At 34.3% G+C, this 27,983-nt stretch overlaps 1 protein-coding gene across 4 annotated transcripts in view; it reads left to right on the forward strand.

Annotated features, from left to right (window-relative positions):
- The window catches only part of Hsf2 (heat shock transcription factor 2), a 38,308-nt gene extending 11,198 nt beyond the window's left edge, over positions 1–27,110 (forward strand). For 2 of the 4 annotated variants that reach the window (XM_058586257.1, XM_046467012.2), the window contains 12 exons: positions 599–707; positions 860–987; positions 1,796–1,920; positions 3,766–3,841; positions 13,669–13,730; positions 14,804–14,891; positions 16,654–16,802; positions 17,413–17,652; positions 18,265–18,370; positions 22,501–22,554; positions 25,703–25,787; positions 26,093–27,110. In XM_058586257.1, coding sequence (XP_058442240.1) covers positions 599–707; positions 860–987; positions 1,796–1,920; positions 3,766–3,841; positions 13,669–13,730; positions 14,804–14,891; positions 16,654–16,802; positions 17,413–17,652; positions 18,265–18,370; positions 22,501–22,554; positions 25,703–25,787; positions 26,093–26,388 — 1,518 coding nt within the window. In that variant the 3' untranslated portion in view covers positions 26,389–27,110. The remainder of the gene's footprint in view (positions 1–598; positions 708–859; positions 988–1,795; positions 1,921–3,765; positions 3,842–13,668; positions 13,731–14,803; positions 14,892–16,653; positions 16,803–17,412; positions 17,653–18,264; positions 18,371–22,500; positions 22,555–25,702; positions 25,788–26,092) is intronic. The other 2 variants (XM_058586258.1, XM_046467013.2) reach the window with 1 other exon arrangement.
- The last annotated feature ends 873 nt before the right edge of the window (positions 27,111–27,983 follow it).

A 27,983-nucleotide genomic window follows, 5' to 3' on the forward strand; every position in this document is an offset into this window, starting at 1 on the left:
GGCACAATCAGGAGCCACTTGTCAAAAGAAACTAACTTTATTTTTAGAACCACACACGCCAAACAAAACAGCCTCTCAGGAAAAACCCTCAGAGCCTCAACTGCCACCACCGGCTTTCCACAAGCCTCTCTCTCCCACACAAGCTTCTCCCCACCTCCCACAATCCTGCTCTTGAGGCCGATTGGCTGGGTCACGTGGGCGGAGCCAAAAAAGTCCCCCAATGAGCAGCTCCGTGGTCTGAAAGGGCAGGGAAACAGCCCAATGAGCATCACCGCAGAGGAGCCAATCAGCTAGATGTTGCTGGGGCCGCTGTGAGCCAATCATCAGCCGGCAGCTGGAAGTTTGCTGGCAGCTGGAAGTTTGCTGGGGCCCCTTCGGCTGTGGCTCTCAACAATGCAGTATTTGGTGTCAGGTAGATATCAAAAAATTTAATTGCAGTTTGATACTTAATTGCAATTTGTTGTTGTTGTTGCCATTATCAGGAATAGAATTTTGATTTGAAGGTATCATGGAAGGACTGGTCAGGACAGGTTTGGGATTCATATATATGAGTGTGCCAGAGAACCTTAACTAATTGACCTTTTCTGGTTTTCTTTAGAATGGCCAAAGTTTTCTGGTCTTGGATGAACAAAGATTTGCAAAAGAAATTCTTCCAAAATACTTCAAGCACAATAACATGGCAAGCTTTGTAAGGCAACTAAATATGTGTAAGTATGGACAGCAGTTTATTTGTTCTGCTAACCAATTACTGATTAAACCATTTTTTTCTCATTAAGATGATAAAGGAAAATTCCACACAAGCATTGTGACTTTTTGACTGTTGTCTAATTCCAGTGAGTAAATTTTCAATTTTTTTCAGATGGTTTCCGTAAAGTAGTACATATTGACTCTGGAATAGTAAAGCAGGAAAGAGATGGTCCTGTTGAATTTCAGCATCCTTACTTCAAACAAGGCCAGGATGACTTGTTGGAGAACATTAAAAGGAAGGTGAGTTGTTGTTAACGTTATTTAGCTAAGATTTTTACATTTATGATTGACCAATGAGTAATTTTAGCTATTGAAATGCAGAATGTACAGAAATACACAGGTGTTCTTTGGAATGAATCAGACCAATAAAACTTTAATTAAATATTCTATCCTCCACCTTTCCCTGTGTTCATCTGTAGTGAGAGTTCATTCTTCATTTTCTTGATGAAAGGAAAATGCTTACAACATTCTGATTAAGGATGAAGAGTCATTATTATAATAGGAAGGTTCATTCCTGTGTTGACTGAAAAAAAGTCCTCACTGTAGGACTTTTTTTGTTGTTTACTGATATATATCCATTGTACAGAATAAGTCCTTTGTACATGGTAGGCATTAATTATTACATTTTTGAATGAATATCTTTTGCTGAAATAAGATATTTTTACTAAATCCATAAAAGGGCTGTAAACCATGAAAGAAAATGACCTGCCATGTAACCATTACTGTATAAATGTAATTAAAAGTGGAATGTGGTAATAAAAAGGCTTGAGAAAATTACAGGGAATTTGGCAGAAGGAAAAGAAAAAAACCCTAAGATGTTACTGCTCATGGAAACTTAAAGAAAATTTTTTTTTTTTTTAAATGATTATTTCTTGCTTTCTCTCTTGATGAGCTGTGAAGTGTATTCTTTTCCTAGAATTCCACCCTGGGCTTTTAGAACAAAATCTCCCTTTGAGTAGATCACAAAAAATTCTTATAATGGGAAGCTTTGAATTATAATCATGGGTGTGCAGTGTATTTTTGATTTTCTAAATTTGCTTTTTGGAAGGTTTCATCTTCAAAACCAGAAGAAAATAAAATTCGCCAGGAAGATTTAACAAAAATTATAAGTAGTGCTCAGAAGGTTCAAATAAAACAGGAAACAATTGAGTCCAGACTTTCAGAATTAAAAAGGTAAACCATTCTTCCAAATATAATACTAATGTGTTGGGTGTTGGAGTTGTCTGGTGCATTGCTTCTTATTACTTTTGATTTGTAGTCATAGACTTAACTTTAATAATATGTTTTAATTGTGATGGTCAGGATCACATATGAACCTAAGAACATTAAAACAATTTGATAAACAAATATTACTGAAGAAACAATAAATCTTTAGTGTAGGAAATACATTTCTACTTAGGTGTTCACAAACAAAAGAGGGCACACACAAAAAATCTTATGTATTACCCATCCTTTCTTTTTTTTTTTTTCCCCCCTCCTCCTTTAAAATTCTTGAGTTCTATTAGGAAAAAGTAGGACACAAAAAGTAGGGAATAAAAGAACCCAAGAGATTTGCCCTACTTGATATTTGTTCTGCATAGGTGTGGGAGAATGTTATTTAAACCTTTTTCTTCAAAAAGATGCTTTGTTTTGTTTTATGATATTACTTGATAGGTTTTCCTAACTTACCAAAGTAATAAGTTTATATATATATAGAGAGAGAGAGGGAGAGGTATTTTACTACTCTTAGTAAGCAGCTGAGATTTTTCCCTTTAATAGTTTCCAAGGGCTTGAGAGTAGTTCCTTGATGTATTCTTCATCCATTTCAGATATGGACTGATTTGCATATTCCTAACTATATTTTAATAGTAACCTTGGGCTTTGGTTCTTTTTTTGAATAAATATAAATTTCTCCATTTTGCATATTTTATTTAATCACTGAAGATGTGTCTGTTGGCTATACTTTGACCTAATTCTTTGAATCTCAGTTTAGCTCTTAAGGAAATAGATCCCCAGATCATCCTTTAAGTGTTAGAGGCAATGATCTCCTGCTTTAGTAGGCAGATAATAGCGTCTTTAAAGGTGCGTCTGAAAAAATATAGCAGTTATTCAGTAAGTAAGTATTAAAGAAAATCTCCTTTTCATATACCTCTGTATTTAAATCCACATTTCTTTTTGTAATAATTCAGACTGAGAAAAATAGCTTTTGTGGAGATTAACAAAAGTTGAAAATTATTTAATTGGTAGATTATCTTTCATATCTTCTCACCATTTTCACTCTGCTAATGACAGTGCAATTTCAATTAAGAAACGGCAAAGGAAAAGAATCTTAGTATTGGGCAAGTTATTGGTTTGACATTGTTGAATATCCATCTTTTAAAAAAATAAAACAGTGGTTTGCATATGCTTGTTTGAGACAGTTATCAAGGTAGTTTGAGAGTCTCACTTTAGTTTGGCTTTAACAGTTATAGAATTATCTGTGTGACACTGGGCAGGTTCCCACAAATTCTCTGTACCTCAGTGTCCTAATCTTTCAAGACAATTATTCCTTTCTTGGCTTATTTTAGAGAAATTTAAATGCTTAATTGAAACGTTTAGCATAGTGCCTGAAGCACATCAAGTGTTCAGTAAATGTCACTTTTGTTTCCTAAGGTGATTCACAAAGTCTAACCTCACTTAAGTGATGAACATTAAAAAAAGTAATGAACCACATTATCAAAAGGAGTAAATTGCTTGCTACTATATGGATATAGAAGTGTGTTTTAAGTTTTTTTTTTTTTTTTTTTTTTTTGTATATTTTGCCATGAATAGCAGATAATACATTTAAGAAGGAATGATTCTGGAGTTGTGTTGAGATAGTTGTCATTCCTGTATTATTGAACCAGCTTTCTGGTCTCATAAAAATACATATCATAGTGAAAACAAACATAGTTAAGTTCTCTAGGTTTGTATTTTTTAATTCTTTAGTATTCTTAATTAAAGATACTGGGGTTTGGTTTTCTGACTAAATCTTTTTTATTTTTTTTTTAATTATAATAGTGAGAATGAGTCCCTTTGGAAGGAGGTGTCTGAATTAAGAGCAAAGCATGCACAGCAGCAACAAGTTATTCGAAAGGTAAGAAGCTCTTTTCCTTGTGACTATCATTTGCATTTGTTTAATGAATGTGTCTAACACAAAAAAAAACCTCTGTTGAGTAGTTAGTAATTGATCTTAGTTTTTTATGTATTAAATACACAAAAGTAAAATTTTGAAGACAAATTAAGCCAAGTGTTATATATCCTTTTTAACAACAGCAGAAACATTTCTCATAGCTAATGATGGTTGTTCTATACTCTCATATAATATCTCAGTAGCTTTTACCTGGCATAACAATTTTGAGATACTTTATTCTTGGGAGCTTAATTAATACACTAGCCAATTTCTTATCACTTATTATTATTATTATTATAAAACAGTCTTACTGTGTTTTGTGGGAGATTTCCCCTTACTTTTTACTATAATAGGCATATTTAATTTTTAAATAATTTGACCCAATTAGGAATTCAAAAGGATTTTTCAGTGGATGCCATTATTAGTTTCTGCATAAAATCATAATATAATGATTACCATAATAAAATAAAATCATTAATATAATGCTGTAAAATGAATCTTAGATTTTATATTGAACCTAAAATGTGTTCTTTCTGATTTAATGTTTGCATATCAACTTTCATTTGTTAATAAGAGATGAAATATAAAAATAATTAAGGCAGCTATTTTTTACTTATGAGTAAATGGACTCTAAGCTGCAGGTTTTTTAATGGGAAGATGGGGGAGAGCTTCAGCTTGTTCCTACTTGGAAGGCCCTTGAACTAAAAATAGGTCTGTGACTGACAGGATCTGGGTCTAGTGGAGCAAACTTAGAGCAGAAATAAATAGTAATTGCAGCCTTTGGCCTGTAGTCAGAATAGATTCTTTTTTTTTTTTTTTTAATCAGTGTGCAAATTAAGGTTGAATATAGGAGAGTTCAAATCTAAGTGTTTAGTTTAAATATGTGTTTTAAACATTTTTATCGGGGTCTCTAATGCATACCCTGAATATCTGATTTAAAAGAAGACATGTATTTTAATATGTACTTTAATATTTTTCAGAAAACACAATTTTGATTAAATGTTAACTTAAAATACACCTTCATCTGTAGGGTTTTTTTTTTTTTAACAAGAATTATTAATTTAATAGTTACATTGCATTTCAGTTTTTCATAAACACTAATATTTTTTCATCAAATTTATATTTAAATATATGTGTATTGGTGAGTGGATTTGCATAATTCATGATGACAAACACTGATTTTTAATGTGCCCCTGGAATTGGCTCCTAAGTTTGCTATTTAATGTTGGCTTTTGATTAACTTAGTATATATGAGTATATACTAAGTATATAAGTATATTGAGGTACCAGTTATAGGAGTTGTCAAGTACAGAAGTTAAATGATAAAAATGTTAAATGTTGCTGAGCAAAGTGGTGGATGCCTGTAATTCAGCTACTCAGGAAGTTGAGGCAAAAAAGTTTGCAGCCAACCTGGGCAACTTAGGGAGACCTGTCTCAAAATTTAAAATAAAGGGCTGAGAACATAACTCAATCCATAGTACTGTTTTTGTTGTTGTTGTTGTTGTTGTTTTAAAAAAAAGTCTGGTGCCTTTCTGCTTCAGAGAAAAAGCACTATACAACATGATGCCAGTGTCAAGAGAACTGAGGAACTGAGATGTAGAATGAATTTTAGGTAGTGATTTTTATTTATTTATTTATTTATTTATTTATTTATTTTTTGATACCAGAGATTGAACCCAAGAGGTGCTCAACCACTTAGCCATATCACCAGCCCTTCTTATTTTTAATTTTGAGACAGGGTCGCTGTAATTTGCTGAGACTAGCTTTGAACTCGGGATCCTTCTGCCTCAGCCTCCCGAGACACTAGGTTATAGGCATGCCACCACCATGCCTGGCTAGTGATTTGGTTTTTTTTTTCTGAAATTCAGTCACTGATGTTTTTAGAAACCTGTGATAATATTTATTTTATGAATTCAAAAAATTGAAGTTGAATTGTTCCATAGATATCTTTAACCTTCAATGTTGCATTTTCACTGGCTGTTAGCATTTTTTTTTAATAAACAATTTAGTGTCTTTGTCATAGACTCTAATGCTGTCTTAACTCTTCAGTTAAAATGTTTTAATATTTGTTCATTGAAAAGTTGATATTGATTGTAAAGCATACTACTTTGTAGCCTTTTTTTTTGGAGAGTGATGTGCAGTTTTAAAGCTATAGGTTAGGTATTTTTAATTTATAATATTCTATTTTAATTATGTACGTATTTCATAAAGCTTGTGAGTGAGTCTTCTGCAGAATTTAAATAGTTTTTCAAACATTTTTGGCCTTTATTCCTAGCCTCTCTTTGATACACTGCTTTTTATAGTTGAGTTTATGGTCCTTAAATTTTTACCACCTTTAGGTAGAAAGTTGATAATGTAATTTCAAGGCATACCCTGAGTCACTCTTTCTCATGCAGCAGTATCACTTGGAAAGCTTACTAAACACAAGTATTATTGGGCTCCTTCCTCAGAATTTCAGATTCATCAGTTCTGTAATGGGGCTGATCATTTACATGTCTAACCTGTTCCCATGCCAATGCTGCTGGACTGTGGATCACACTTTAAGAAACACTGCTAAAAAATTTGAAAGCTTATTCATGTTTTGATGTGTTTTAAGTTTTTCCTATAAATTTAATCACATGTCAAAGATTAAATCAGCATATCTTGATCGTGAGCAGGGAGCTTTCACAGATGGGTCTCAACAATAATCTTCATAGAACCAGCTTTTTCTGACTTCATAATTTTATGATCTGTTCTGAGAGAACTGGCAATTCCTTTTGCCTCTAATTATATTACGTAGTATGAGGAAAATGTTTCCTGTCAAACACCGGTTTTCTCTTTTGCATAATATGATCCTGAAATCATTTTAAGTAAAAGATAGGAACTCAAAAAAAAAAAATCTGCCTGAAAGCTGGTGTGTTTTATTTTTTTCCCCTTTTCTATTAGTGTATTATACATAACAGTGGGTTTATTATAATGTATTCATATATGCACACAGTAAAACAGTATAATTTGATCGATTTCATTTTCTACTGTCTCCCTCCCCCATCCCCTTCTTCTAGTCAACTGGTCTCCCTTTTATTTTTTAAAATTTGTTCTAATTAGTTATGCATGACAGTAGAATGCATTTTGACACATTGTACACAAAAGGAGCACAACTTCTCATTCCTCTGACTACACGGTGCAGTCACACCATTAGTGTGATTATACATGTACACAGGGTAATAATGTCTGTCTCATTCTACCCTCCTACCCATCCCCACTGCCCCACCTCTCCCCTCAGTCCCCTCTGCACAATCCAACATTCCTTAATTCTTTCTTACCCGTCTGTGCCCACCATGGATCAGCATCTGCTTATCGGAGAAAACATTTATTCTTTGGTTTTTTGGGGATTGGCTTATTTTACTTAGCATGATGTTCTGTAGTTTCATCCATTTGCCTGGATCCATAGTTTAGCTATTGTGAATTGAGCTGATGTAAAACATGATGTGGCTGTGTCAATATAGTATGCTGATTTTAAGTCCTTTGGGTATAGATTGAAGAGTGGGATAGCTGGGTCAAGTGGTGGTTCCATTCCAGGTTTTCTGAGGAATCTCCATAATCCTTTCCACACTGATTGCACCAGTTTACTTTGCCACCAGCAATGTATAAGTGTACCTTTTCCTCCACTTTTCCTTGCCAACGCTTTATTATTGCTTATATTCTTGATAATTACCATTCTGACTAGTATTAGAGTAGTTTTGATTTGCGTTTCTCTAATTGCCAGAGATGTGGAACATTTTTTCCTATATTTGTTGATTGGGATTGTATTTCTTCTTTGAAGTGTCTGTTCAGTTCCTTGGCTCATTTATTGATTGGGTTGTTTTGTTGGTGTTAAGTTTTTTGAGTTTTTAATATATTCTGGATATTAATGCCATATCTGAAGTGTACGTGGTAAAGATTTTCTTCCATTCTGTAGGCTGTCTCTTCACATTCTTGGTTGTTTCCTTTGTTGTGAAGAAGCTTTTTAGTTTGAATCCATCCCATTTATCGATTCTTGATTTTAGAAGTCTTGTTAAGGAAGTCAGTTCCTAAGCTAACATGGTGAAGATTTGGGCCTACTTTTTTTCTTTTAGGCACAAGGTCTCTTTTCTAATGCCTAAGTCTTTGACCCACTTTGAGTTGTAGGCAGGGTGAGAGATAGGGGTTTAAATTCATTTTGTTACATGTGAATTTCCAGTTTTCCCAGCACCATTTGTTGAAGAGGCTATCTTTTCTCCAATGAATATTTTTGACTTCTTTGTCTAGTATGAGATATCTATTTATGTGGGTTTGTCTGTGTCTTTTTTTCTCTACCATTGGTCTACGCATCTGTTTTGGTGCCAGTACCTTGCCGTTTTTGTTACTATTGCTCTGTAGTATAGTTTTAAGGTCAAATATTGTGATGCCTCCTGCTTTACTCTTGCTAAGGTTTGCTTTGGCTATTCTGGGTCTCCTATTTTTGCAAATGAATTTCATCATTGTTTTTGTAGTTCTATGAAGAATAGCACTGGGATTTTTGGGGTGTTGATTTTATATCCTGCTACTTTGCTGAATTCATTTATTAGTTCAGGAAGTTTTTTGGTGGAATTTTGGATCTTCAAAATATAGAATCATGTCATCAGCAAATAGTGGTAGTTTGAATTCTTTTTCTATTTGTATCCCTTTAATTTCTTTTGTCTTTCTAATTGCTCTGGCTAGAGTTCCAAGAACTATGTTGAATAGAAGTGGTGAAAGAGGACATACATCCCTGCCTTGTTTTTAGAGGGAATGCTTTCAGTTTTTCTCCATTTAGAATGATGTTGTCCTTAAGTTTAGCATAGATAGCTTTTACAATGTTGAGGTATGTTCCTACTATCCCTAGTTTTTCTAGTGTTTTGAACATGAAAGGGTGCTGTATTTTCTCAAATTTTTTTTTCTGCATCGATTGAGATAATCATGATTCTTGTCTTTAAGTCTGTTGATATGATGTATTATGTTTATTGATTTTCGTATGTTGAACCAACCGTGCATCCTTAGGATGAACCCACTCGATTGTGCTGCACTATCTTTTGAATACAGTTTTGTATGCGATTTTCCAGAATTTATTGAGAATTTCTGCATCTCTAGGAATACTGGTCTGAAGTTTTCTTTCCTTGTTGTGTCTGTCTGGTTTTGATATCAGGGTGATACTAGTCTCATAGAATGAGTTTGGAGGAGTTCCTCTACTTTTCTGTTTCATGGAATAATTTGAGAAGTATTGGTATTCTTCTTTAAAGGTCTCATAGAACTCGGATAAGAATCCATCATGGTCCTGGGCTTTTCTTGGTTGATAGGCTTTTGATGGTGTCTTCTATTTCATTGCTTGAAATTGATCTGTTTAAATTGTGTGTGTCCTCCTGGTTCAGTTTGGGTAGATCATATGTCTCTAGAAATTTGTCGATGTCTTTAAGTGTTGAGAGCCAAAAAAAGTCCCCCAATGAGCAGCTCCGTGGTCTGAAAGGGCAGGGAAACAGCCCAATGAGCATCACCGCAGAGGAGCCAATCAGTTGGCAGCTAGAAGTTTGCTGGGGCTGCTGTGAGCCAATCATCAGCTGGCAGCTGGAAGTTTGCTGGGGCCCCTTCGGCTGTGGCTCTCAACATCTCCCCCTCTCTGTTTAAACAACAAGCATGTGGCTTAGGGACCGTGCCTGCCTTAGGTTGTCCAATAGTACATATGGTCCTTACCCGTCATCGGATGAGCTGACCTCAAGGCGTCAGCCTCCTGTCTTAGGTTGGTACCATTGCAATTGGATCTTACCTGTCATTGACTACTGGTCCAGCATACAGCCACACCTGTGGATAGGTCTTTGTACCAGTGAAGGGGCCAACAGAGGTAAGGCAAAGAACCTCACCCCCCCCCCCCCTGGTACATTTAAGATTTTCTATTTTGTTGGAGTATAAATTTTCAAAATAATTTCTAATTATGTTCTGTATTTCAATGGTGTCCATCGTGATATTTCCTTTTTCTTCATGAATTTTAGTAATTTGAGTTTTCTCTCCTTTGTTAGTGTGACTAGGGTGTATCAATTCTACTTATTGTTTTAAAAGGACCAACTTTTCATTTTGTCAATTTTTTGAATTGTTTCTTTTGTTTTAATTTCATTGTTTCAGTTCTGATTTTAATTTTTTCCTGTCTTCTATTATTTCCTGTTGATTTTTTAATTTTTCTTTTTCTAGGGCTTTGAGATGTTATGTTAGGTCATTTATTCATTTCTGTTCTTTTAATGAAAGAGCTCAATGCAGTGAACTTTCCTCTTAGCACTGCCTTCCTAGTATCCAGAGATTTTGATATGTTGTATCTGTATTCTCATTTACCTCTAAATATTTTTTTTTTATTTCATCACTGATTTTTCTGCTATTTGTCATTCAATAGCATATTGATTAGTCTCTAGGCATATGAGTAGCATCATTGATTTTTAAATTCATTCCATTATATTCTGATAGAATGCAGTGTAGTGTGGTGTCTGGTTTTTGGGTTGGTTCTTCTTTTTTTTTGTATTTGTTGAGAGTTGCTTTGTGGTATAACATGATCTGTTTTAGGTCATGTTCTGCTGAGAAGAGGGTTTAGTCACTGGATGATGGATGAAATACTCTCTATATGTCCGTTAAGTCTAAATCATTGATTATGTTATTTAGTTCTATAGTTTCTTTGTTTAGTTTTTATTTGGAAGATCTATCCAGTAGTGAGAGAGGTGTGTTAAAGTCACCAGAATATTGTTTTGTGTACTATTTGACACTAGAAATTGAGAAGGGTCCTTTGTTTTATGTATGTAGTTGCTCCATTGTTTGAAGCCTAAATATTTATAATTGTTGTGTCCTTTGTATGATTCCCTTAAGTAGTATGAAATGTCCTTTCTTTATCCCTTCTGACTAACTTTGGTTTAGTTCAGTCTCTCTAATGTAAGGATGGAAGTCTCTTCTTCTTTCGAGGAGGTGAGTCTCTTACAGACAGCATATTGTTTTTTTTGTTTGTTGGTTTTTCTTTTTGTTTTTTAATCCAATCTGCCAGTCTGTGTTTTGGTTGATGAGTTTAGGCCATTAATATTCAGGGTTATTATTGATATGTAATAATATTATTGATATTACTGATATGAATAGTATTCCCAGTCATTTTGAATTATTTTTTGTTTTTAACCTGACTTAGTTTTTCCTTTGATTAACCTTTTCTTTAGTGTAGCTCCTCCCTTTGATGGTTTTAATTGTTTTTCTCCTTTTCCTCCTCATGGAATAGTTTGCTGAGAATGTTCTATAGTTCAGCTTTCTAGTTGTGAATTATTTTAACTGTTGTTTATCATAGAAGGTTTTTATTTCATCTTCATCTGAAGCTTAATTTTGCTGGATATAAAATTCTCGGTTGGTCATCATTTTCTCATAGAGCTTGATACATGTTATTCCAGCACCTCTGGGTGTTGAGAAATCAGCTGAAATCCGAATTGGTTTCCTCCATATGTAATTTGATTTTTTTTTTCTTTTGCAGCCTTTAAAATTCTATCCTTATTCTGTATGTTAGTCATTCTCATTATAATGTGCCTTAATGTGGGTCTGCTGTAATTTTGTACATCTGGAGTCCTGTAGTTGATTTTCCATTTTATTCTTTAGATTTGGGGAAATTTCTGATACTACATCTTTGAAAAGATTGTGCATTCCCTTTGGTTTGTATCTCCATGCCTTCGTCTGTTCCGATAAATCTCAAATTTGGTCTTTTCTTGTTATCCCATATTTCTTGTAAGTTCTCTTCATGGTTTTTTACCATCTTCTCTGTGTGATCAACTTTTTTCAAGAGTATGTATTTGTCTTCATTGCCTGAGGTTCTGTCAAGTGGTCTAGTCTTTTGGTAATACTTTCTATTGAAATTTTAATTTGGTTTATTGTTTCCTTCATTTCAAGGATTTCTGCTTGATTTCCTTTTCAAAATCTCTGCCTTTTTATTGAAGTGATCTTTCACTTCCTGTATTTTCTCTCCAATACCATTCTTTATTTTGAAGATCAGCCTAACTTTTTATCTTCTATACTCTCTCTCTCTGACATTACTTTTATTGTGTTGTCTATGTATTCTATTGTTAGAACATCTTGGCGCTTTGTTCCCTTGTTTTTTCATGTTGTTTGTGTCTTCCCATCTAGTGCTTTGGATCTGAGGTAGTACAGTTTGTATCCTGTAATCTTATAGTGTCCTTGAAGGCTTCTAATACCTCAAAGTATCTTCAAGGCAGAGACCAGCATTAACAGCACTCAGTGCAATCAGTATACACCTTTAAACCAAATAACTGCTATTAAGGCACTTACATTTTTGTCACAATAATCAGAAATGATGAGTTCAGTTATTGTGTACAATATAAATAGTAAGTTATCTAAAAACAGTTTACTGTTTCTACTGATGGACAGTGAGGGATAAAAGTAGTGTAAGATGTGATGATTATGAGGGAGAAGGAGAGAAGATAGAGGTAAAAATTTATAGTAAGAGTGAGGGAGAAATAATAGAGATTAGCTATTAGTATGAGAGAAGTGAGAAAGAATTCAGGGAGACAGGTGAGAGAACAAATATACACAGATTTTTTTTTTTTAAGTAAAAATATAAGAATATGTAACAGAACTGTAATACACTATTCAGACATTGAATTCCTCAATAAACTGATGCATGAAAAATATTTGGATTCAAAGATGTGAAAGAAGGGAAAAGGCAAAAAAAGAAAAGGTTCATTGATAAATTAAAAGATAGAGTCGTTTCTTTGGCTTTGAAAAATTTTCTCAGCTTCCCTTCTCCACTGATAGGTGGGGTTGTCTGAAGTTTGATGGCAGCTCCAGTCCTGTGGGTGAGCTGATAGCAAGGTGCTCTCACACCCTCTTCCAGTCTTCCCACCTGTTGTTGCCAGCTCCTTCTGTCCCCAGGACTCACTGAGCTGGAGAGAGAGCCTGGTTTTCTCCAGTTCCTCCAACCTGTACCTTCCCCCAACTTCCCCTAGTCTCCTGCTTTCCAGAGGCTTGCTAGACCCAGACTGGCCCACACAAACCCCGCTGCAACCTAAAGGACCTGGGCTTTGGCTTCCCCAGGCTCTGCCTTACTGCAGTCCCAAGGTCTCAATGCCATTTCAGCTTGGCAGAGAGACCACCAGGGATGTGCTCACACAAAGGAGCAACACTGCAAAGAGGCAGCCAGATGGCAGTCATTAGCACACCCAACAGAAAGATCTCAGGTACAACCAGACATGCAGGTACCCCAACAATATATCTCCAGGTCCTGGAGGGTGTCCCAAAATGGCAGCGGCCATGTGCAACAGCTTACGGGTACTGTGACAGTGGACCTCCAGGCAGCAGGGGCCAGTGGGTAGTCTGTGGGCGCTCTGTAGGCTAAGGGTTGGCAATCTGCCAGCGGATGTTGGGCAGTGGGGGATAGGCAGGCAAATAATTGGTGGACTATAAGCAGCAGTCAGTGATCTGTGCTCTAAAGGCGATATGCTAGTGGGTGATTGCGATGAACAAATGAGGGGTAAGCAGCAGGGAATCAGAATTCAAGCAGTATTTCCTCTGCTTAAATCCCAAGTCACGGAGGGACAAGGAATGCAGCCTCTCTCTAGTTCGCCATCTTGGCAAGCTGGTGTGTTTCTTTATACATAAGTTGTGAGATACATCTAAATTTCAAATGTTAAGACGTGAGAAAATTATGTGACTTAGAATAGAGGACATTTATCATCTGATTAAGTTTTCTAAAACTTAGTAATGTGGACTAAAAAGTTAAAAGAGTGATGGAAACATTTTTATTCATGTTTTCCTTTCAGATTGTCCAATTTATTGTTACATTGGTTCAGAATAACCAACTTGTGAGTTTAAAACGCAAAAGGTAAGTTTTTATGATAAAACATTTTGAACCATAAATAGGCATTTTATTTTTTAACCATGAATGGTCTAAGTATATTCCTAATGAACCAAAGAATAGTCCTCCCTTGATAAGTTCTTAACATCTCCAGATTGACTTATAGGTTGAATATTGCTTACCTGAAATGTTTGCGATTGGAAGTGCTTCAGATTCAGATTTTTTTTCAGATTTTGGAATGTGAGAATCTTTCTGATGGGATCTAAGTCTGAATGTGAAATGCATTTATGTTCACATTCGACTTATTCAGTTTAATTCAATATTTTAAAATACTTTGTGCATGAAACAAAGTTTTTGTATTAAGTAGCTGAAGGGGCTGGAGGGTCTTTTTTCCTATGGACACTGGTAAACTAAGTGTTGAATGCCTGAATTTGACCTTAACCTATCACATGAGATCAGGTTTAGAATTTTCACCTATGGCATTATATTGGTGCACAAAAAGTTTTGGATTTTGTATTTTTGGAGTACTGATATTCAGTTTCTCCTGTCATCCTTGTGGTGTTTTTGAGAAATAAGGATAGCCTAAATGGTCACTTTATAGGCATAGGCATACATACTAATAAACTATCATTTACTTAGCAGTTTAAAGGAACATTGGAGAGCTTGAGAGAGAAATTCTAAAAAAGAGGCAATTCATTGAAAAAACAAAATCACAATTTTTTCTGTCTTTTTAAACCTGTATTTTAGCCATAGTTTGTGATACCTGTTAATGTCAGCAGAGAAAGATTATCTGTAAGGCTAGTACTGGTTCTTCTGCTATTACCTACTTATTTATTATTGTGAATAGTTTGTAAGAGTTGTACAATGCATTAAGCAGTGAAGTCTATCTGGAGATAGTAGTCTATTATATTTACTATAGAAACAATACCATTAAAGAAGGGAGAACTATAAGTTCCAGATATTCTTATCTCCCAGTTTCTATTCATAAAATGTACTATATTAAAGAGTTCCTTGTGTTTTTTTACAGAAGTTCTTAAAACATTTTAAATTCTTTATATTGTTGCCTCATGGAACTGCATGAATATTTTTCTGATTTCCAGGCCTCTACTTCTGAACACTAATGGAGCCCAGAAGAAGAATTTATTTCAGCACATAGTCAAAGAACCAGCTGATAATCATCATCATAAAGTAACTCATGTATATTTTGTGTTTATTAAATATCTCAACTAAATTTTTTATGGTAGTATTTTATGAGGTAAAAGAAGCTTGGTGAATAAAAGTGTCAAGTTCTCATTTCCCAGCCTTGTTCCCAGCCTTATTAAGTCTTAAGATTTTTCAATATTTGCTTTAGATTATTTGAAAAAATAAATCATTACAAATATAGTTGTCCCAGTTTTCTGTTTTCAAGTTTTTCTTTCCTATCTTGATTCATTCTCGTGAACTCAGGAACAATATTTCATATTATTTTGCATGTATTTAAACTTTATGTAAATGATATCATTCTGTACATATTACTTTGTTGTATTGCTTTTTTTTAAATTGGTATTACTTTTGAGATTTATAAAACAGATTTAGTTTCAGTGAAATACAAATTGAACATTGTGATAATTATGATAGTGTAATGTGATTATATATTTTTCTGTTAGTTTGCTTTTAACTTTTCTTATAAATGTACATTGATTCGACTGATTTTTCTCTGGAAATTTCAAAATATTTTTGTTTACCTTCATTTTTGCTTCAAGTTATGTGGATAATTTGTTTTAACTTATATCCATTTTCATTACAGATTAGACTTAAGATTAGTCCAGAATCCAGACCTCTAATGCAATCTTATTATTGCTGTCATTTTTTTTTCTTTTTCTTTTTGGAGATGCTGAGGATCAAACATAGAGGGCTTTTTGTTAGGCTATTGCTTCATATTTATTATTGAACTAACAGGATTCATTTATGTTTTCTGGGACAAATCAATTAATATTAGACCTGATTCCTTTTCCTACTACTGTTCAGAAATAAGCATTCCTAATTGTTTTGTTTGTAGGACTAAAGTGGATGAAGTCTTTTTTTTTTTTTTTCCTAATTAAGTGGATTTATATATTGTAAAGTACTTAACATCTTTTACCTGTTATCTAGTGTTGAAATTTATGGATTGTTAGATTGTAATAATGATTTTAGTTTGCTTTAGAGAATTGAACTTTTAAAAATCAGTATGGGGGCTGGGATGTGGCTCAAGCGGTAGCGCGCTCGCCTGGCATGCGTGCGGCCCGGGTTCGATCCTCAGCACCACATACAAACAAAGATGTTGTGTCCGCCAAATACTAAAAAATAAATATTAAAAAATTCTCTCTCTCTCTCTACCTCTATCTCTCTCACTCTCTCTTTAAAAAAAAATAAATAAATAAAAAAAAAAAAATAAAAATCAGTATGGCCTGAGTGTATCTGTGGCTTAATAAAAAATTATTGCTAATACTCCAGACTGACATTTAACTAGAATAGTTGAAGTGCCATTTTTATTTTAGTGAAACCTTTAATGAATAATGATAAAATGTGTCAAACAGATCAGCTTGAAATGAAATAATGCCATCAATACAGTGGCCATCTGCTTATGCTTGAAATATATGAAGTTCTGAGACTTTTTTCTTCATAAGTAAATACTTTAGAATTTAAATTCTTCCCTTAGATACAGACATGCTATTTTCAGGGATCTTACAGTAAAAGTAGTAAAGTAGAGTGCAAATCATATGCCTTTAAGAATAGATACATGCCTCTGTAAGTTCATAACTGAATTGTTATTATTAATAGTATATAAATCACATAAGGACAAAGGACATAGTTGTTCTGCTTATTACTGTTTCCCCAGTATTTAGTAACTAGTATGCTTCTGGTTGTTTTAAAGTGATATCCTAGTAGTGTGATTTCAATATTTAGATATATTATTTTTCTGACTTTTTAGGTTCCACACAGTAGGACTGAAGGTTTAAAGCCAAGAGAGCGGATTTCAGATGACATTATTATTTATGATGTTACTGATGATAATGCGGATGAAGAAAATATCCCAGTTATTCCAGAAACTAATGAGGATGTTATATCTGATACCTCCAAGTAAGGAGTTTCTGAGATAAAATTTATGAAAGTATTTGTCACTTTTATTATTAAGTTGCTAAAATTAAAAACACCCGCTTTGTTCTTTGATAAATTAACATTTGTCTCATATTTGGAATATTCAACTGATAATTAAGCCAGTTTATTTAACCAGATAAAAAAGAAGTAATGAAAATACATTTTTTTTGTCTTTTTTTTTTTTTTTTTTTTGGTACTGGAGAGTTGAACCCAAGAGGGCTTTACTGCTAAACTATATACCCAGCCCTTAACTCTTGCTAAATTACTGAGGGTCTTGCTAAATTTGCTGCAGCTGGACTCAAATTTCTGATCCTGTTGCCTCAACCTCCTGAATTGCTGAGATTACAGGCATGTGCAACTGTACCTGGGTGGCTGAATTTTTTTATTTTAGAGTTCAACACTTTACATTGGTTCTTTGTAGGTCTTATATTCCGTACAGTGTCAATATTTGTGATTTAGCTACATACCCAAGGTACGTAAGCCTTTTGATACGTGGTTTGGGAAGAGTATCTGGAAAATAAATGGATAGAGTAATTTTATTGAATTTGTCTGCAAATGTAACTGCTTCTTTCTTTTCATATTGCTGGTCTAGCTGTAGCCAGTACCCTGATATTGTCATTGTTGAAGATGACAATGAAGATGAGTATGCACCTGTCATTCAGAGTGGAGATCTGAGTGAACCAGCCAGAGAATCCCTAAGTTCAGGCAGTGATGGCATCAACCCTCTCATGTCTAGTGCTGTCCAGCTAAATGGTTCATCCAGTCTGACCACAGAAGATCCTGTGACCATGATGGATTCCATTTTGAATGATAACATCAATCTTTTAGGAAAGTGAGTGCTTATCTAGATGTTATCTAAAGTTAATTGATTTCTTCACATTCAGTTTTTGAGTGATCTTCATTTCAGATGATAAACCCACTAGTCTACTTTTCTGTTTGTCAAAACGGAGTTCTCTAATGAAAGGGATTTGTCTTAAGAAGAGTCTTGGAATATTCCTCTGCAGTTTTTCTTATTTCTTTAATGAAATACTTGTTTTGAGTACCTTTAAGGTGTTTGTGATTATGTGTGTTATGTATTCATACCATGACTATGGATTAATACAGTTTCTCTATTAATAAGGGACTTACAGCATAAAGAACATTAGTAATTAGTAGTAATCAGATCAAACATTTTGTAATAGTATTGAAGAAGAAGGTAAATCAGACCGTTGTTTCAGAACTACTTTTCAGTGTATACTGAAGTTTTGTATAAAGGCTACATCTCAGTTAATCAAATTTTCAATATCCTAAAATCTTGAATAGGATCTCTTAAGATTAAGAACTGTTAAGGACTCAGCAATTTCTAGGAGTATTTTGCCTAGCCAATTTCTGTGGCTATTTTAAGTGTAAGAACAAGGAAAACTTATATTTACTTTTTAATTTTTTTTTTCTTTTTTCTCCTTAGGGTTGAACTGTTGGATTATCTTGACAGTATTGATTGCAGTTTAGAGGACTTCCAAGCTATGCTGTCAGGAAGACAGTTTAGCATAGACCCAGATCTCCTGGTTGATGTACGTACTTTGGATAATATTTGCTATGCTCTAGTAATTTGTGTATTGGGGTATATTATTTAAAAAATCAATGTGTATTGTTTGTATCTGCTCTGTTTGTGCTTTTTCTTTTTTAAAATGAATGGTTTTATGAGACAGGATGAACAAATGGGTTTGGGATTGAAAGAGAATGATCACTACTTGCCTGAGTAGCAGTTCAGTTAATTCTCTAATAATATATCAGTTCTATTCAACAGACCTAAATCCATGTCTTGTCTGGACTTGTTGTTCTGTTTAACTATGGAATAAATTGTCACTGAATACAGATCTATGGAAATTGGTAATAGTATCTAGTCAAGAGACAGCTTGGAAATATTTCTTAATACTTTGGGAATTAACATTTTTCACTCAAATTTATTTTGTTTGCTGTATTTTTATGTCTTGAGTCTCCAGGTTTCCCTGCTATAATTCTTATCACCATCTCTGAACTTGACTTCAGTGTTGTCTGGATTATGAATTCTACCTACCATTTCTGGTACTAACCATGTTTCTCATTCCCTTCCCTTTTTGTTTCATGATGCTACTCCCTCCATTATCCAAAGCTTTGTTTATACTCTGGCCTGGTCCTGTTCAAATGAATCTTGTTTTCTATTTCCATTTTTCTTTTGTGAATTGTTTTCTCTTCTGAAAAGAGGTTTTTACTTACTTTTTTTTTTGGTGTGTGTGTTTCCTGCCAAAAGTATAGCTTTCTTTCAATATCAAAAGATTCTACAGTCTTACCCTTGTAGGAGCCTCTTATTAAGGCTAAAAAGAATTATTTCTTACTTACTCTGCAGTCTTATTTCCAGTTTATTGATTTACCACCTTACATCTCTACTTCTCATTGGATTTTGTCACTGTTAAAAGGCTTTAGCACCCTTTCCAAACTGTCATTACTACACAAGATATATTTCACTTTCTTTGAATATTTCCTTCCCATGCTGCTATTTCCCATTTAAGTGAATTAAGCTTCTCCATTGATGACCTACTTCGTGTTAACAGTAAACTGAGCCCTTTTTAATTTTTTTAGCTACTGTTACCACTTTGAATCCAGGGAGTTTTCAGAATATTTGTCCATTTGGTTAGTAAGAATGAAATAAAAATCCCATCATTCTGGCCACCGATAAATCCTTGCATACTTCATTAAGTCATTTTAATTCTACTTCGAACATTAATCTTATTGTTTGTTGTCAACTCCCCCTAAACAGAGAACAATCCATCTGTCCTGGTTCTCTGATAATCTGAGGCCCAGTATCCTACACTATCTTTCTTAGACTAGGTCTTTTTTTCTTAAGGCCAATGTTATTCCTCTCCTCCCTCTCCCTCCCTCCCTCCCTCCCTCTCTCTCTCTCTCTCCCTCCCTCCCTCTCTCTCTCCCTCTCTCTCTCTCTCTCTCTCTCTCTCTCTTCCTCAATCTCTATTCTTGATCTTTCCTATTTGTCTTAAATAGGCATAGATCTTTCCCATCTTAAAAAAAAGCATGTTGACATTTTGCTCTGCTCATTTATTTTTCCGTCTGCTTTTGTTACTTCTTCACTGTAATGGTGTAGAAATCAGCAGCTACATTTTTTTTTTCTTCTTCGCTTTTTTAATCAGTTCACCAGGCTACTGGAAGATCCTGTTATCTTCTACTTATGAACATTCCCTCAAGACTTACAATAGTTTGTCCTCTTACTTTTTATATCTCCCTTCTTTTTCTACATGGAGAGGTTTTAGTTTGTAAGATTGCTCTGAAGTATGTATATCCAGTGCTTAACATTTTTGAAAGTAAACTTGGCTTAAATTCTATTTTCATGTCTTTGGAGTCATCAGATCTTGCCTCAGATGATTTGTGTTTATGTCAGACTTTTCTTTCTTCCCCAAACTAGCGACCTTTTACAGCTTTCTTGTATTCTGTAGTAATACCTGACTTTTATTTAGTCCACCAAGAAAGTTGTCACATAATTACCTTGATTTCTTTTTCTTTCTCTCTCTTTTTTTGATACTAGGGATTGAACCCAGGGGTGCTTAACTACTGAGCTACATTCCCAGCCCTTTTTTACTTTTTATTTTGAGACAGAGTCTTGATGAGTTGTTGAGGCTGACTTTGAACTTGTGATCCTTGTGCCTCCTGAGCCGCTGGATTGCAGGCGTGTGCCATCATGCCTGGCTTTGATTTCCTTTTCTTAATCACATCATTCACTAAGTCCTGTTTTCCAAAGTAACATTCACAAGCCATTCCAGCTTTATATTTCAATTGTTAACTTACCTCATCCAAAACCCTTATTATTTTATCCTTGAATAAGGCTATATTGTCATAAATAGAAAGTCCACTTATGATTGCCTTGTTTTCTGAAATGGCAAAGATAGTCAAGATATGAATATACAGTTCTTGGCTTTCTCTCCTATGTTTAGTATTGGGTGATCCAGAGTAGAGTCAGCAGGAGAGTAGCCTTCGAATTCAACTAGCTGTGTCAGTTTTTCATATGTAATCATACTAGTGGTGGTGGTGTTTTGTTGTTGTTGTTGTTGTTTGTTTTTTTTAATGCTTTATCACATATATCTGCTGGGAATATATATAAGAGGTCCCTGAGTGAGTAGGGAGCATGGGGCAAAGAAGGGAAGAGATGAGCTTATATCGCTGGCACTTTCAGATGCCACCCCTCAGCAGAAGCAAAATATAATTGGGCTTCTGCGGTACTGACAGGTTGAACTGGAATAAATAAGTAGTCATGTGTTACTATCTACTCTCAAGGATCTGAGCTCTTTTTCTCTTCAGAACTCGATAGGTGATATGGAAACAGAAGAAAGAAGTAAGAAAGAGCCAGAGATATTTTTAGGGTTACCATGAACTGTATGGAACCTTAAGGAGGGAAAGCAAGTCTAGAGAAAATGGAGAAAGGGTATTCCTATGGCTTCTCTGCTTTCATTTTATCCTGTGAACCATTTGCTGTGCTCATTCTTATAAAGGCTAACTTAATATCTGCAATTTCACCATATGCAACTCCCAAAGTTCTGTTGCTGATAAGATGCAGCCTCATCAATTGAATGGCTTTATTTTTTGAACCTATGTACATAAATACTGTTCAGGTCAAAACTTAAGCACTATTTGTGCTTTCCTTATCCGTTTCTGGAATATACTCTATCTTTGTTGTGGTTGTTAATGCTATTCCTATGTACTCATCCCTTCATTCTCTTTTTCAAGTCCTAGCTGTTTTCCAGGGACTGACACATATCACAAAGCTTTATCAAGGTCTTTTTTTGTTTCATCCTATGTGTTTCTTCGTGTGTGTTCTCCTCCCTTCTCATTTCTCCTTAGTACTTTTGAGCCTCAACATCCTTTGTTATAATACTGAATTGTATTTGAACATATGTTTGGCTATTCAGTGTTGGTCTTGTCTTTTAGATTGTAAGCTCTTAGGAGCAGGAATGATGTCTTTATCTTGTGTTCTTCGTGATTTCGATCATTTCTTAGATGTTTAGTAAATCTCTGGCATAATTGACTTTGAGGCTGATGGCTTAAAACAAAAATTATATACATACTGGCTAGACTAAGGAGTGCAGTAGGTAGTGGTCTTAGTACTTAAGGACTTTGTTAGGCGAGGTGAAAAAAAAATCAAGAAGTAGGTGTGCCACATTGTCAGAGGGCTCCACTTTATGTGTGGTTTAGGTGCCCCTGTCATACAGCAGATTCTATAAATTTCTTACCTAATACCTAGCAGGTATTCAGTGAAGGCTTAGTGTCAGGGCACAAATCCCAGCCCTGGGGACCACATAAGGCCAAAGGCATTTAGGAAGAAAAAAATGAATGTGAATGGAGAATAGTAAAGGAAAGGGGAGTTAGGGAAAAACACCATTTGTCTTAAGTGATTTACCCCACTGTGTTAATAAATTTTACAATATCAGATTCCATTTAATGCATTGGCTACCTTGCTCTGCTTTGTTTCTTTGTGGGTTTTTTTTTCCCCCCCCTGCTTTCTTGCTTTTCTCTTCCAATCTTAAGTTTACTGTATAGAAACTTCCTAGTGCAGGTATTACATCTCTTCACTCTACATGGTTGTATAAAAATTTTGAACACACAATTCTTTTTAAATATTTTTTAAACTTATCATCTTTCTTGTTTGGTCTTTCAGCTTTTCACTAGTTCTGTGCAGATGAATCCCACAGATTACATCAATAATACAAAAGTAAGTTTTAATTCATGTTGCTCAGGACCCATAGCTATAAAAATCTGAAAAAAAAAAAAAAGTCCTACTAAGTAGAGAGCAATATCATTTCCAGTTACAAAAAAAAAAAAAAAAAAGAAGAAAAAGAAAACACAACCACTTTATATTCTGACCAAATAATGTGTAATCAAAATAGTAAAATTCTAGATGAAAAATGAGCTTTTGATTGTGGGGTGGATCATTGCTTAATTCTACTGACACGTGAGATTAATTTTCATTATGAAATCAGCCTCTTTTGATACTGAGAAATCCTTTGACCTTGGCCTGTTCACGTGTATCATTGATAAAAGTGAATAATAGATGATTTCTCTGTGTTTTATGTGCTTCATTTCATATCCTTATTCCTTCTATAAACAACATGAGATTTCTTTTGAAAATTTATTGGTACCTGTATTATTCCATAAATGCTTCCTTCATTTTATTAGCATACATTAAAAACTCAGGGATTTGTACTAAGTTTGTACTATTTGGAGGAAAGGCAAATTGAAACAGTGAACTATGGATTCTGGACTTTTCCTTTTTTGGGGTACCAGGGAATGAACTCAGGGTCACTCTGCCACTGAGCCACATCCCCAGCCCTATTTTTATTTTATTTAGACAGGGTCTCACTGAGTTGCTTAGTGCCTCTCTTTTGCTGAGACTGGCTTTGAACTCACCATACTTCTACCTCAGCCTCCTCAAATGCTGGGATTACAGGCATGTAATCCTGGCTGACTTCTTTTTTCTTCTTTTAACTTATAAGAATTATTTTTTTATATACAGGTTTTTTTTTGTTTTTTTTTTTTTCTGCTACTATGCTACATCCGCAGCCTCTTTTTTTTTTTTTTTTGAGATAGGGTCTTGTGAAATTGCTGAAGCTTACTTTAATTTGGGGGTGATCCTGCCTCGGTCTTCTGAAGCAGCTGGAATTATAGGTCTGTGCCACCGTGGCTGGCAGGTTTTCATCTTTTTAAAAAAAACATAGGAATTTTAGTTGGGCTTAGCAATTATTGAAGAGATCTTTAGAACTGATTTTTGATGAATAGAAAGTATAATTTGAAGTTGTTAGAGAAGATGTTCACAAATTCTGTTACTTTGTACAGTTTATTGTTTTGACTAGGAATGTACTTCCTTTATCTTGCATTTATACCAAATTGTTTTTTAACCTTTGCTTTTGGTTGAATACAAAGGTAAATCAAGTTCAAATTTTAAATTGGATAAGGCAGAATTCCATTTTGATTCTTGTAGTCTAAAGATTTATAGCACATCTTGAATATGAGTGGTTAGGCTGATGGGGTTGAATTTTTCTATTACCATGTGTGATGAGAATGTAGCCTGACTGGGTTTTTAATATTTTCAGAGTTATGGCCTATCTAATTTAAAGTCTGAAGAATTATGAGTTTGTGAACTAGGAAATTGAGTATACATTTCAGGGTTTGGATGATTGGTATCAGGAATTGGCATACTTCTTCTTAAAGACCACCTAGTAAATTTTTTCACTCTGCAAGCTATATGTTCTTTGTCACAACTACACTATATTAAAGTTGTAGTGCAAAAGCAGATTAAAAACAGTATTTAAAAGAATGTAAGACTGTGTTTCAGGAAAACTTTATTAAATAGGCACTGTGCTGAATTTGGCATTTGGCCCATCATTTGCCTGGGCTTTATGAGTAAAATATTCTGTTGACCAGCTCAGCTGTTTCAGTAAATATGATCATATTATTGAATGTGACTGTGTTATAGACCTTAAGTTGAATGTATCCATATTATATATTAAGTTTGTCAGTGTGTTTTACTGTTTATTTCTGGACATTTGAGTTATTCTTGGATCATCCTATCCTCTTTATTCTAAAAGCCAATAACTTGAATGCAATTTTCAGAAATAGCATTAAACAACAAGTTGCCTTTTGTTTAATAGTATGAAAGAATTAAATTTGAGAGTAACTGTTCATTATGTTTCTGAATTCATATTGTTTTCAAATAATAAGCATATCAGCTATCATTGCCCTGGTCATGACAAGGGTTATATGACACAGATTATAACATTCTATTAATCAGGAAAGCCTCTACTTTTCACTATGGCAATCTAAGTGGTACACACTAATGAGTAAGAATTTACATGGGACATGAAACCCATTTATCATCCTGGTTCTGATGTTTTAGAATAACAGTGGCATCCTTGGAAAATACCTATTTTAGAAGGCATAAAATGTAATATTGTATTAATGTTTATGTAAAATCTTGGAAAGGCTTAGTAGTTTTTATCTTGGAACCCTTATCTTTTCTGAATCCTGAAAACTTGTACTGCTTTATTTTATGAATATAAGGGAGAATATAGGAATTATTATATAGATGTTTGTTACGCTATCTATAATTAACCAGCATGCAAAAATATGGGACTTGTGGGTACCTGACACTTGCAGCTATTCAAAAAAATGTATGAACTTCTGCATCTGAGTTTGAACATCATTGAAAAGATCCCTGAAGAACTTTGACAACATTAAAGATTTGTTTCTCTATTATAAGTACATATAAGAAGAGAGGACAGTGTAGTTGAAAAAAGTGATTGAAATGACAGAAAAGAACTCAAGACACAAAAAGGACAAGAAGAAACATCTCAACTTTGAGGCTTCCAAGTATAGGGATATTTATAAGGATGTCACCATGTCATCATGAACTGTTCCAAATATTTTTAATTTGTACTTAAAATTGTTTATAAGAGAAATGTGATATAGTTTAGTCAAAGTCATTTAAAATGAATTTAATTGCTTAAATGTTCTTTCAACTAGCATTTGAAACCACTTCTCTTTGATTCATTCCTATTTTTTATCCTTGAGAGCATCTGTCTGTTCTGCTATTGAAATGTCCTCCCCTTTTTATACTTATCATCATAGTTCAGGTTTTTTTTTTTTTTTTTCTCACTGTCTTGATGACAAGTTTTCTTGCTATATCTATTCCCAGTCTTTCCTCTCTTCCTCTCTCTCTGTTTTTCTTTATATTCTCCTTTTCCACTCATTTCAGATAGTATGTCAGTATTTACATATTGTATCAATTTTTAATTTTTTGATACTTTTCAGGAATATGTAAAATATGAAATAAGTGTTCTTACCTTTTTTTCCCCCCCTTTCAGTCTGAGAATAAAGGATTAGAAGCTACCAAGAACAATGTAGTTCAACCAGTTTCAGAAGAAGGAAGAAAATCTAAGTCTAAACCAGGTGGGTATAGAGATATTTATAGTTTGTGTAGTTTAGTAGAAACTAATGCAAGCCTTGAAAATTCTTGTTGTAATAACACACTGGAAGATTCTAGCATATAGAAAAAATTGAATTGGTGAGGTAATAGTTCTTAAGGTCTTCTCTCTTTTTTTTTTTTTTTCCTATTTAACTTTAGGAGACCTGAAATAACTTTCTTTCTTAATTGTTGAATAAGACTAACTTTTATGACTTGCATATTTAAGATTTTACACAAAGTATCATGTCATGTGTTTGGCTATAAATTTTTTTTTTTTTAATCTTTATAGACAAGCAGCTTATCCAGTACACTGCCTTTCCACTTCTTGCATTCCTCGATGGGAATCCTGCTTCTGCTGTTGAACAGGGGAGTACAACAGCATCATCAGAAGTTATGTCCTCTGTAGATAAACCCATAGAAGTCGATGAGCTTTTGGATAGCAGCCTGGACCCAGAACCAACCCAAAGTAAGCTTGTTCGCCTGGAGCCATTGACTGAAGCTGAAGCTAGTGAAGCTACACTGTTTTATTTATGTGAACTTGCTCCTGCACCTCTGGATAGTGACATGCCACTTTTAGATAGCTAAATCCTAAGAAGTGGACTCAACATGTATATATTCATCAAAATGATGAACTATTTATTTTAAAGTATCATTTGGTACTTTTCTTTTGTAAATTGCTTTGTTTTGTTTAATCAGATACTGTGGAATAAAAGCACCTTTTGCTTTTCTCACTAACCATACACTCTCGCAAAGCTTTGAAATGTTACTCAGCTGCCTAGATATACACAAAATTCAGTGCACATTATTGGCAAATCTTTAAGTTGGATTCAGATGGCCATGTTTTCTCCAGTTGTAATTTGGATTTCATTTTACAGATATGACCATTAACAACAGTTATTTTTGTTTTACTTGTTTGATGGTGTCTGTCTGCGTTTGAGCGTAAGTCACTAGAACTAATGATAGAACTTCTAAAGCTTTCTCTGTTCCAATTATTTTTATTAAATATTTTTCACTTGGCTTATTTTTAAAACTGGGAACATAAAGTGCCTGTATCTTGTAAAACTTCATTTGTCTCTCTTGGTTCGAAGAAGTTCATTTATGTTTGGAGTTCATTCATGTTCAACAGGAAGTGCAAAGTGTACACAAATACTCACAGATATGGTTCCAGCTCCATATACATAGAAAGAATGTGGGGATGAGTTGGGAGTCTCATCCACTTAGTTGGACTAGTTTTAAGTAAGTTTTCTGGTTTTGTGTTTTTTTGAACCATACTATTTAGTAAAATAAATAATAATGAATGTTGAGTACTGGTATTTGTTATGTGTCTTCTTTGGAGGTAATACCCACATGAAAGGAAGAAGGTGACTTTAAACTGTATGTATTGTCCATTATTATCTAATGTAACACCAAGATCTTTGCCTTGTCTGATGAAGTAGGTTGTATATTGCAGTAACAATAGAATATAGTGTTTCTAAATTTAATGTTTTAAAAGTTTTACTTTGTTTAAAGATAACACCAACTTGCTTTCCATGTTTCGAATAAAGAACCGAGAGATCTTATATGCCTCTCCTCCTTGTAGCTAAAGAAAGAAAATTATCAGGGGCTAACACTAGAGCCTTGTAATTTTTGCTCTTAAAGAAGACAGGAGAAATAATTAAATGACTTCCTCTGTTCCAAACAGGTGCTTACAAGAATTTGAGATATCTAAGACTAGGGTACTTTACCACTTGAAGAACTCTACCTTTAAGGCAGAGTGCTGGAAGCACTACAGTTAATATCTGTATATAGGGCTATTCAATGAGAAATTTAAGGAAGACCTTTTTTCCATTGACCCTATTGTATCTTTCAAATTTTTATTTTCTATCAAGATTCAAAGTGAGGTTTACTCTAGTGGGCAAAAGGCCCTGAGTTTCATTCCCAATATCATAAAGCAAAACAAAGGCCTAGCACAGAGGGATAGGAAAACCCTTCCCTAGTTAGATCCTGAAATACTTGGCTGACAGTGGGATCTTGATGATTCAGTTCAAGATCCTGGAACAGTTTTCAGCATGAACCAAAGAGGTCACTTTTCTAAAGCTTGTTAAAATAAAGATTTTTATGAACAGGAGAGAAACTTTCTCATTGCTTTTCTCATTGTGGGATATGATCAAGTTCCTTGTTGTTGGCGGCATTTTGGAGCT

Source organism: Marmota monax, unplaced genomic scaffold (genome assembly GCF_021218885.2).
Source record: "Marmota monax isolate L192 unplaced genomic scaffold, Marmota_monax_Labrador192_F-V1.1 WCK01_AAM20220418_F8-fsc00140, whole genome shotgun sequence".
In the NCBI taxonomy this organism is placed as follows: domain Eukaryota; kingdom Metazoa; phylum Chordata; class Mammalia; order Rodentia; family Sciuridae; genus Marmota; species Marmota monax.